At 40.4% G+C, this 12,485-nt stretch overlaps 1 protein-coding gene across 1 annotated transcript; it reads right to left on the bottom strand.

Annotated features, from left to right (window-relative positions):
- Positions 1 to 2,732: 2,732 nt before the first annotated feature.
- On the bottom strand, positions 2,733 to 11,665 carry LOC137249684 (transcription factor grauzone-like). The gene is made up of 6 exons (XM_067781414.1): positions 11,490 to 11,665; positions 11,051 to 11,432; positions 10,654 to 10,981; positions 4,891 to 5,091; positions 4,432 to 4,813; positions 2,733 to 3,620 (listed from the first exon to the last, which is right to left on the bottom strand). Exons 1-6 carry the CDS (start codon positions 11,613 to 11,615, stop codon positions 3,411 to 3,413), a joined length of 1,629 nt encoding a protein of 542 aa, XP_067637515.1. The 5' UTR covers positions 11,616 to 11,665; the 3' UTR covers positions 2,733 to 3,410.
- Between the last annotated feature and the right edge of the window lie 820 nt (positions 11,666 to 12,485).

The following is a 12,485-nucleotide window of genomic DNA, read 5'->3' on the forward strand; positions in this document are numbered from 1 at the left end:
ATTTTTGTGTTTTCTTCATTTTTATGAAATTTTCACGATTTTTAGGTTAAGGCACCATTATTGGAGATGGATATGGGTATGGTTACGACTATGGTGTTAGGGTTAAGGAAGTTTAATTGGTCCTTAAGGCGGCAAATAATTTGCTAATTAAAGGTACGCGCACATTACGCTGCGCGACACGTAGCGGCAGCGGCGCCTCACAGAGCGACATATTTTGGCAATTCACATTAAGCGGCAATCGAGCGAAACATTGCGGCAAAATTTTGTGTTTATTTTTGTTTGCAAAATGGACGACACAGTTTTTGAAACTGTAATTATTTCATTTTTGTGCGAAGAAGGGGAAAGGAAAAGAAAAAGGTCGTGGCTATAGGTCCAAGACATCTCATCCTCAAGATATGTTGTTGTTGTTGTTGTTGTTGTAGCGATAAGGTTGCTCCCCGAAGGCTTTGGGGAGTGTTATCGATGTGATGATCCTTTGCCGGATACATATCCGGTACGCTTCGGTAACACAGCATCATTAAATTGCTAGCCCGACCATCTTGGGAACGATTTATATGGCCACGTTAAACCTTCAGGCCATCCCTCCCTCCCCACTCCCAATTTCCTTGAGGAGCTTGGGGTCGCCAGAGCCTCGTCTGTTAGTGAAACATGATTCGCCGCGGATAGGTGAGGTTGACAATTGGGTTTGGAGAAGCTATATATTGCGCTGGCAACCTGAAGGGTTTCGCTACATACCCCTTGAATCTGGTATTTTAGTCTCCTCTTACGACAGACATACCTACCGCGGGTATATTCTGACCCCCTAACCCGCAGTGCTGCTGACGCTAGGTGTGAATTGCCTCATAAGAATACATGCAAAGAATATTTTGTAGTGCAGTGCAGTGCTGCGTAGTGCAGCCTAATGTGGCCTTACCTTAATGAATCATTAGGGCCGTTCCATTGGTTTATCGAGCTCTGGCTCTGGCTCAAATCTCATTGGAACGATCTGGATCAACTTTATGAGAACTGGCAGCACTAATATAAAACATCTGTTTTGTTGAAAATAACAAGAAACGTGCAGAAAATTTTAAGATACTGATAGAATTATTAACATTTAAATAGTTTCGCACGTAAGCAAACTATTTATTTTCCTTACATCATCTTCAAATTGTTTACTCTTTCAGTGTTTTTGCTTTTAAATATGGCGAATTCTTTTATGTATACACATAAGTTGCGTTCCATTGAGACTTGAGCGAGATACGGATAGAAATTTAACATGCAAATGCAACAACAACGTTGTGATCCTGATATTTATCTGGTTCAATTTCTGATCCGTATAGCAGTTCTGTTCGTTTCGTTTTCTGTAGTAGGTTTTTTGACAGCTAACCACTTTTGAGTTGGTAGCACTCATGGCTCAACTATATGGTTGGTTCATCTCTACAGCAACAACATACATTTGTTCACATTGCCAAAATCAGAGTGTTGCTGTTAGACGAATGGAACGGAATGAAAACATAAAACTTAGTAGCATTTTTATGTAGTAAGAAAATGTTGTAAATTCGTTAGGTTTCATTTTAAGTTTGCCATCTCCTTCTGACAATCCCTACTACAGTGAAATAAAATCGACTGGTGATATGAGCCAACCTTATAGTTGAGCCATTGTAGCACTGAACTAAATATGTGTATACATAAAAGAATTCGCCATATTTAAAAGCAAAAACACTGAAAGAGTAAACAATTTGAAGATGATGTAAGGAAAATAAATAGTTTGCTTACGTGCGAAACTATTTAAATGTTAATAATTCTATCAGTATCTTAAAATTTTGTGTACGTTTCTTGTTATTTTCAACAAAACAGATGTTTTATATTAGTGCTGCCAGTTCTCATAAAGTTGATCCAGATCGTTCCAATGAGATTTGAGCCAGAGCCAGAGCTCGATAAACCAATGGAACGGCCCTATATTTAGTTCAGTGATACAATGGCTCAACTATATGGTTGGCTCATATCACCAGCTGATTTTATTTTTTTTATTTCACTGTAGTAGGGATTGTCAGAAGGAGATGGCAAACTTAAAATGAAACCAACGAATTTACATTTTCTTACTACATAAAAATGCTGCTAAGTTTTATGTTTTCATTCCGTTCCATTCGTCTAACAGCAACACTCTGATTTTGGCAATATGAACAAATGTATGTTATTGCTGTAGAGATGAACCAACCATTTAGTTGAGCCATGAGTGCTACCAACTCAAAAGTGATTAGCTGTCAAAAAATCTACTACAGAAAACGAAACGAACAGAACTGCTATACGGCTCAGAAATTGACCCAGATAAATATCAGGATCACAACGTTGTTGTTGCATTTGCATGTTAAATTTCTATCCGTATCTCGCTCAAGTCTCATTGGGACGCAACTATTATCGACAACTATAACTTGTATCTAGCTCGATATCCCCGCGCATTTTTCCACATTTTCCCTGCTTCAACACCACGCTCGCTATGGTATACATATATTAATTACTGAATTACAAATTGTCTTCGGTATATATTATGGATTGAATTGCGAATTGAAAGAGACACACCTCTATTAAATAGCGGAGCTGGAGTTAACACATACTCGTCGACTGTGAACTTGTTTGGACAACCAAATCTTCAATGAAAGATCAACGCTCAAAACAATCAAAAATATTCGTGACAATTTGTAATTTGCTTCAGAACCAACCTATGTAAATATTAAATAAATACAACATGCAACTTAAAAATAATTCTGGTTTTATTACTTACAAATATATGTACATTTGAGAATACGCTAACATGTAAATGCTACAGTATAATACTGAATACTTCAGGGTCTATTTTTCGAGCGCATTTGCTTGGTTGCAGGGCAAACTATTTAATAACTCTTGAACCAAAAAGTTGGCTTTTGTGGGTAATAGTGCAGTTTACGGTACCCACCGAAATTTGGGCCAAATTTCGGGTGAGGTATCAAAAGACGCGTATTCACGTCTAGATCAAGAATCCGAAAGCGGAAGTTAACTTTTTTTACCCGTTCAAAATATATTAACGAAAAAAGACTCCGGGTCCCTCCGAAACCGGGTGTGGGATCCATAGTATTTTTGCGCAGAACACCTTTCTGCGTTTGCGGCCTTCGGCCGCGCTTATAAAAAATAACCCTGGGCTACGCCATGCCAAGTTCGGGTGTGTGGTACCTATAACCGTGGCTACCGCCACGGTGATACACAATTTTTTTTGTGGGTATAGCACACCAACAACCACATTAAAATCGCCAACTTCAACTGCAAATATCTCCGGACAGAGATAAAATTTTTCTTTTCCGCCTTCGGATTATTGTTCTCGAGATTAATACGCGTCTTTTGATACCTCACTCGAAAATCTTGGCCCAACTTTAGGGCGGGTACCGTAAACTGCACTACTACCCTTTTGTGTTTTGATCAGTCGTTAAGTTGGAATCATTTGTTGCCTTATTATCCAACGGCTGTGGCACAGCATCTTTACATTGTTGATGTACTGCTTCATCGGAATGATTTGACATATGTTTTCGCATATTACGGATCGATCTAAACTTTTTAGCACAAATCTTGCATGTGTATAGATGTATTCCAGCATGTCTCGCTTCGTGTTCCTGTTAAATTTTAAAGTAATATTTTAAGTTGGTCTAGCAATTTTCTTCTTAGGAACTAAGAGAGGAGCGTCCTATGCACATTATGGTGTGGCGATTTGGCAGCAAAAGCGCCATCGAAATTACGATTGTGTGTGCATAGAAAGCAATTTTTTTTTTTCAATTATTTCTTAAGAATTTTTTTCTTTACAGAATGTACAAATCCCTTTTTTGAGGTACATATGATCTAATTTTCACTTGACTCTAAAACACAGATACATTCTCTTAAATTGATTAATGTCTAATTTGGGTGTCCGATTTCGTTAGTTTAATGAAGTATCCTAAGGCTCCATAAGGCGGGCTGAGCATTCCGACACATTTAGTGGTTGACAAGGGCCTCTTCGAAAATATGGATTTTTAAGTTTAGAAAGTTTGGTAAATAATATTTTGATCCTTTGGGTATTCCAAAATTTACCTTGTCAACATTTGATGGTTAATGTTGAAGTTATTTAAGCGTAAGGAATTATGTATGCATACATATATATATATTTTTTAATTTGAAATAATAGCTTGAATTCCCAGAGGAATCATGCCAAAAATTTAAAAATCCTATTACATGGATATGGATTCAAAAGCGACTGGAATACAATTTAAAAATTGTATTCGGCCATTCCGGAATTCATAACAAAATATTTTGAGATTTTTTTGGTGTACTTAACATTAGAGAAAAAATTTTGTGCATCCGTTTAATCAATATTGAAATTTTTCAACATTCATTCTTCTGGCAACAGAGGTTAACATGTTTGTAAGCGTATAATATATATCGGGTTATTACCCTTAAAGCGATAGGCATTTTGAATTCTCTGCTACATACAGGACATTTAAAACTTCTATCCGAATGATGATAACGTATGTGTGCCGCCAAAGAATGTCGGGAATATTTCACAGAACCGCACTTTGCACATTTATACTCTTTGCCTGTTGGCTCTTCGCTGTGTGCAGTAATGTGCTTTTTAAGGGTATATGCATTCTTCAACCATTTGTTGCAAATATGACATTGTGCACGGGTACGTGGTGATTCACTATGTATGGCATCAACGTGGCGTGCGAGATTGTGAGCCGCTTTAAAACACTTTCCACATATTTCACATACAGATTCATATGCATTTAAATGTATGTTACGCTCATGCTTTTTTAAAACACCAGCACTGACAAACCTTTTGTAGGGTAGAAAATTAATTATAGTATCTATTGTTAAGATTAATTATAGTATCTATATTATAATGCATATTACCCTTTTTTACATGTTTTACATATGTGGTCCCGAGTTGTGGTGTGTTTTGATTTCAAGTGATAGTCCAATAGATATTGTTTAACAAATTTACGTGGGCATAATTTACATACGAATTGAAGTTCATTCGTATCCGGATGTTTGGTGTCCATGTGGTTTTGATAAGTATTCCTGCTTGCCAACTTCTTATTACAAATATGGCATCTTCATATGTATATACAGATAGATTAAAAAAAAATGCAATACAATGTTTTCTAGGTTGAAGCCGTTTGTGACTGCATTGAATTGTATTCGGGTTTGGGCAACAGTGGCAACAGCCGACGTTCGTTGAATAAAATGTAGGCATTTGGACAATTCACAAGGTCTCCTATCCCACGTAAGTGCAATGCTTTAATAAAATTTTATATTGGAAGCCATGGAAACAACAAACATTTTACATGAATACGACACTCTTGTGAATTGCCCAAATGTATTACTTATAACTATCAAATCAAATGTAAATAAAAATTTTCAATACGCAATTACAGCTTGTGTTTAAGAACATTGTCGGCATTTAAAATGGAGGACTTAAGAGCGCTTTGAGCCATTGAAACGCAAAGTTCCAAGTTTTCATCCGCTACACGTCAAATTTGTAATCTATCACAAACAACTTTCAACTTACATTCAAATGCAATATAAAAGACGGTGTTCAGACAGGGTTACACCGCGATAGTAATTTTTTTTTGCCGTAAGATCAGAGATCTTATATTCTCCATATAGTACTTACTGTTCAAATTAAACTTTTCAAATCAAATGAAAGTTTTTTCAAATCAAATGAAACTTTTGTAATCAAATACTACTTTTTTCAAATCAAATGAGACTTTTTAATTGATATAAAATTCTTTTCATTTCAAATAATCATTTTACTTAAGAGTTCTGAAGTTTTGAACCTTATTTTTACATCTAATAACAATTATGCTAATAAAAATGTGCTTTGTATATCGATTGCTGAGTGGAATGTCACCTTATCTAGGCTGCCAAACGCTGCCGATGTTGATGGTCATTTGCCGGATATAGATCCAGTACGTTCCGGTAACAAGCACCATTGAGGCATTAGCCCGATCTCCAGTTTTTTCGCCTCGCGAAACCTGACATTGTCACCGACCAAATCATCGGCGACCTTATTTACAACATGGACACGGCAAATGTTGACCATCTGGTACATCCACGTCGATGGCATTACGCTACTGTCTGTCCTGCGCCGAAAAATACTGTGTGTGACGTTCGATCAGGAGTTACATCATTTTGACGAACCTGCAGCCGCAATTCCTACAGTCCAGATTCGTAACAAATTCCTTAAGTTTCTTGCCGGACGCACTTGGGATAACGACAAAAAACGCTTATAACCACTTGTAAAGCAATTGGCAAACTGGTTGTATTCTACGCGTCCCCAATATGGCGGCCGAATGTAAAAAAAACTAGAAGCTGCAGGCCTTTCAAAACACAGCACTCAGAACTGCCACGGGATGTCTTCTTATGTGTTCAGATAATCATCCACACAGTGAGGAGAGAATACTACCCATAAATGAGAATTATTGTGCTTAACAGTTTCTCCTGAATACTTAGAAGCCCAAGCATCCCAATAAACATCTGATTGAAGAGGCCCAGTACCCCAGGAGCTTAAGAAGTCATCTCCGCTTCCCAAGGCAGTCGGTTCTATGTACCGGAGCGACTCGGGATTTTTCCCGACCAAGGACTGTCATTTCAGTGTGACCCCATTTAATTTGTTTCGTCCCTCCCACAAATTGTCATCCTCCCAGCAGCTCCTTGCAGCAGGACTGCTACATATTCTCTTACTCCGGGAAGGTATCGAACCCAATCCGGGTCCGTCTCCTGCCCCGGTCCTGAGAAATGGTTTTGCTGCATTTGCCAAAAAGAATCTTTTTAGGACGGTCATACTCTGTTCAGTGTGTCTCGTGCAAGGGATGGTTGCATCGGACAGGTTGTTCTGGGCTTGATCCCAAAACCCGACGTCCACGTAACTTTTATAAATCTTTTGTGGCTCCTTGCTGCTCACGCCCAAGGGCGTCCCGTAGTCTACGCCTAAGCGTATCCCCACTACCTTCCAGCAGCTTCGCTGCTCAGCAACCCACAACAAGTACCCGCTGCTGCTCGCGCCCTACGCCGCCAACAACTCAAACAGCTGATACCACTCATAACTACTACCTTCGTAGTAGAGCTGGTAGCAATGCTGAGCATCAGCACCTGCCCCCGTCTTCTTCTCCCCCCCCCCCCCCCCCCTCTTTTCTGGCAGCAATCGTGCAGGTCAGGGAAACAGACTCTTAGTCCCTGCCTCCGTTTGCACCGTCTGCCAGCACAGAATATACAGGTTTGCGACATCCGCTCAATGCAGCTCCTGCCTTGGGTGGTGCCACTTTCCTAGATGTTCTGGTCTCCGCGACGGCAACCCCTCGACGGGTTTCATCGCGCCATGTTGCCAGGTCACAAACCCAAATCATCCGGATACCCCAATGCTTGCCCAAGGGCGCCCAGTCCCAAGGCCACAACAGCAATTGCGTCCTGGCCTTCCACAACCTAGGCGTAGTCATCCGTCACTTACCCCTAGAGTGGCGGCGTCACCCCTCATGCACATCAGAATTCTGCAGTTAAACTGTAATGGACTAACTGGGAAGATTACGGAGATAGTCGATTTCATGAAGCGGCACAACATCCGCATTGTCCGCCTCGGCACATTTCATTCCCGCCGGGAGAATTCCCGAAATCCGGCCCCACTTCCCGGCGGTGGCCGCGAGCTTAGCGAGGGAACGCGACCTTATAAGACAGCTTGATCCAGGCGACCCCCAAATAAGGGATATAAACCAACGCATCAGATTGCTTGTGGACGAACACAAGCGGGCGAAATGGGAAGAGCACCTAAGAGGTTGTAACCTCTCTACAGGTGTAGGTAAACTTTGATCCACCGTAAAGTCCCTATCGAATCCGACTAAGCACAAAGACAAAGTTTCCATCGCCTTTGGCGATAAGGTGCTGTCGGATGCGATAAAATGCGCGAGCGCTTTCTGCCGACAATATATAATGCATCCTACGGTCGACAAAGATAGACGGAGAGCCAATAGACACGCACATAAACACAAATTCAGCGCGTCACCAATTACCATCACCGCTAGAGAGGTTGAGGACGCCATTGGTCGCGCTAAACCATCCAAAGCAGTGGGCCCAGACACATAGCCATGCCGATGCTTAAAAACCTAGGGAAAGAGGGTTTCAAATATTTAGCGCATGTCTTCAACCTGTCTCTTTCCACCTTTGTCATACCCGAGAAATGGAAAATGGCCAAGGTGGTCCCGCTACTAAAGCCTGGGAAACCAGCTAACGTGGGTGAGTCATATCGTCCGATATCTCTCCTATCGCAAGTGGCAAAGACGCTTGAAGCCATTTTGCTCCCTTATTTCCAAGCACATTTGCAGCTAGCCCCTCATCAGCATGGCTTCAGAAAACTCCATAGCACTACCTCCACGCTAAATGTCATTAGCACCCAGATAAATTGCGGTTTGAATCAATACCCCCACCATAGAACAGTACTCGTAGCGCTAGACCTATCAAAAGCTTTTGATACGGTCAACCATGGCTCGTTACTGCAAGACCTGGAAGGGTCTACCCTTCCTCCATGTCTTAAAAGGTGGACCGCAAATTATCTGGGTGGTCGGCAGGCATCGGTGCAATTCAGAAACGAAACATCAAAACAAAGGAGAATTAAACAAGGGGTGCCACAGGGTGGTGTCCTATCCCCGCTTTTGTTTAATTTCTACATATCTAAGCTACCTTCACCACCGGAAGGAGTCACAATCGTTTCCTACGCCGATGACTGCACAATAATGGTCACAGGCCCAGGCCCAGAGATCGATGAGCTATGCAATAAAATAAACGGCTATCTCCCTGATCTCTCCAGTTTTTTCGCCTCGCGAAACCTGGCATTGTCACCGACTAAATCTTCCGCGACCTTATTTACAACATGGACGCCCCAAATGTCGACCATATTGAACATCCACGTCGATGGCGCTACGCTACCGACTGTCCTATACCCCAAAATCTTGGGTGTGACGTTTGATCAGGATCTACATTTTGGTGCGCATGCAACCGCAATTGTTCCAAGAATTCAGAGCCGTAATAAAATCCTCAAATCCCTTGCTGGCAGTACCTGGGGAAAAGATAAAGAAACGCTCTTGACCATATACAAAGCAATTAGCCAGCCGATTACGTGCTACGCGTCACCCATATGGTCGCCAAGCCTAAAAACCACCCACTGGAAGAAACTACAGGCCTGCCAAAATACTGCTCTCAGAATCGCCACGGGCTGTCTTCTTATGTCCCCAGAACACCATCTGAATAATGAGGCGAGAATACTCCCCATCAGGGAGAGAAATGAGATGCTGACCAAACAGTTTCTGTTAAATACCCAGAAACCTGGGCATCCCAACAGACATCTGATTGACGAACCAGCACCGCCTAGGGGCCTAAGGAGTCATCTCCGTAAGCATTTTGAGGAAATACGGCACCTGAGAACCCAGCCGTATGAAGCGAAAAAACACAAGCAGGTCCTTGGTGAACTCCATAGACAGGCGTCGGACCTTTATGTCGGGAATTGCCCGGTGAATCCAGTACTTGAAGAAAAATATCCAGAACTCGCGGAAGAGGAACGCATACTCCCCAGGGAAACGCGTGTCACTCTTGCTCAACTTCGTTCTGGATACTGTAACAGGTTAAACTCTTACCTATCCAGAATCAACCCCGACATACAAAATGTATGCCCCGCTTGCAATGTGTCCCCACATGACACCAACCATCATTTTAATTGTAATGTGGAACCAACGCCTCTAACACCCCTTTCCTTATGGTCCACCCTTGTTGAAACGGCAAGTTTCCTTGGACTCCCGTTAGAGGATATTGATGACAATTTGTGATCGGTCGCGGCTATTAGGTGGGGCGAGCATTGCTACAACAACAAGAAGTCATCTCCTTGACTACTATGAAAAAATTCTGCCTTTTAGAAGTAAACCGTAAAAGACAAAGAGTACGAAAAGGCTTTAAGAGACATCCACAAAAATTCGTTGGTTTACTATACCAACATTTGCCCGATGAACACCCCTCTCAAGTACCCTGAGGAAAGCAGCGTCGTCAGGGAGACGCGGGTCAGTCCAGCTCAACTTTTATATGGATATTGTATTACGTTGAAATCTTACTTCTCCAGAACCAACCCGAATATACCCAATGTATGTCCCGCTTGTATTGTGTCCCACCATGACACCAATCTTCTTTTCAAGTGCCATGTGGAACCAACGCCACTAACAACCTTATGTCTTTGTCAACAGGTTCCAACTCTGTTGAAACAGGAAGTTTACTCGGAATCCCATTAAAGGATATTGGTGGCAATTTTTTGGGACGTAATAGTATTAAGCTTAACGAACGAAACGATATCATTTCGTTACGATAATCAACGTTAATAAACGAAACGAAATGACTTCTTTTCGTTTATTAACGTTAAGAACGTCAAATTAACGTTAATTTGACGATCTTAACGTTAATAAACGAAACGAAGTGACTTCGTTTCGTTTATTAGCGTTGATTATCGTAACGAAATGATATCGTTTCGTTCGTTAAGCATGCCTGCGTAATACTGCCACAACAACCTTATGTTAGGTCGATTGAAAAATCGTACAGCGCAACATTTTCCTGTCTGAGTACCGTCCATGTATGTAGATTATTTACTTCAAAAATTCAGGCTCTCTATGCATTTTAAGATGATCTACCCAAAGATGCCGCTTCACAAACCGATTATTGCAACAAGTCATAAATCCTTCACATTTATGTTTTTGGCGAAAATGTTTCCTTAAGCTTAGGAAATCTTTAAGAGGTTCTTTACATAAGTGACAACTTAACTCTGAATTCTGTGCAATGTATTCGTCCATCTCTGCAATTAGCGCCAATTTTGCCATACGCCGACCGACAGCATCATATTCTTTGAACTTAGAAATTTGTTCATCATTATTGTTTTTCAAGGTTCTTTTTATATATTTTCGTTTGGGTCTTCTTTCAGCTACTTGCAACGTAGAATAATGACTTGGTATATATATTTCATTTAAACAATAAAATAATTACCCCTTACCTTGTTTTTTGTTTTTTTGCAATAAAGGAGACATCGGCGGAAAATCATGTTGATTTGACGAGGATTCATGATGGTCTCCATCTAAAGCTGCAGCATCAAATTCAGATTTTTCTTCAGAAAAATATGATTGAGTTGAAGGCAGATCAATTTGTGGTTCCCGTAAACTACCACAATCCTTATCCTCTATTGCTGAGGCAATGCCTGCCCCTACGTAAGCCGCCGTCTCAATAGTTTCTATTTTATGTTTCGAGCATATAATTTCTAATTGAGTTTGCAAAGTTTTCTGCTTTTCTTTTATGAATAGCCAAAATCTATGAAAGTCATCTATATGTTGCCAGCAATCGACGCAAATTTCATTTGAAATTCCATCGTCTGGTTGCACCTAAAATTTATCAAGAAAATGAATGTGTTTAGCGTGCAATAGTTTTGATTTACTTACGTCTATGTTAAAGTACTTAACAATTGCCTTGGATACTTCAGTTTCATTACCGTCGGATAGAATTTTAATTGTTTTATATATGTCATCCTTGTTATATATATCAAATAAACATAAACGACAAATCATTTTTATCAAAATTCAACTAATAACAAAAACAATACCAGTGAGGTGGATTAACCAGGTGAAGGCATAGTGCAATAAGAAAGGTGAAATCAGTCACATAACCTCATTTTGTCTCATTTTGTTTGTAAAGGGCAAATTAATGGTGACTTATAACCATAAAGCCATAACCAGATAAAACAGCCGATCGAACCTACCTTATGGAAATCAATCACCCTTATCGCGAGTGTTATTTTCACACGAAAATATTCACAGTTTTTGTTCACCCTATCGCAGAGGGTGGCGAAAAAATTTTTCGTGTTCGCAAAAGATTTCACCTTATCGGCAACTCTTTGTTCGGGCAAAATGAACACCCAAATTTGTTCACTTATATTTTACAGGCGAACGAGAGGAAAACAAATTTAAGGCCCCAATTATGAGACATATTCGATCTTCGACTATGGTCGAAAGAGCTGATCGAACGAATTTTCATTCGGTATTACGACGCGCGTTCGATGAAGGCAAGCGTTATTGTGAATTTCGATAAATTCAAAAGTTCACAATAGCACATTTCCAATACTCTGTCAAATAAAATAAATAAACAAAAGCAGAACTAGTTTTTAAATGCAAATATTAAAACTAAAAGTATGACTACAACGGAATTGTGGTTTGATGATTCGTCAGATGAAGAGGAAAGCTTACTGCAGCTAGCCAGAAGTAGAAGACGGGTGAGATGCTTCAAATCCTTTGGAAATGAATTCCACCACGTAAGTGTAGCTTTCTAAATAAGTTGGTAAATTGTTGAAATTATAAGTTTTGTTTATAGATTTATTCAAAATTTCAGACTGTCCAAAGAAGCGTTCATGGATTTGTTGTCCAGTACAGATGAACTGCTGC

The sequence above is a fragment of the Eurosta solidaginis genome, chromosome 4, assembly GCF_040869045.1.
Source record: "Eurosta solidaginis isolate ZX-2024a chromosome 4, ASM4086904v1, whole genome shotgun sequence".
NCBI lineage: Eukaryota > Metazoa > Arthropoda > Insecta > Diptera > Tephritidae > Eurosta > Eurosta solidaginis.

Coding starts and splice junctions, on each gene's coding strand:
- LOC137249684 (XM_067781414.1), bottom strand. CDS start 11,615: ATGATTTGTCGTTTATGTTTATTTGATATATATAACAAGGATGACATA. Junction 11,433..11,489: donor TTAAGTACTTTAACATAGAC/GTAAGTAAATCA, acceptor GATAAATTTTAG/GTGCAACCAGACGATGGAAT. Junction 5,092..10,653: donor AGAGAGCCTGAATTTTTGAA/GTAAATAATCTA, acceptor ATACATATGAAG/ATGCCATATTTGTAATAAGA.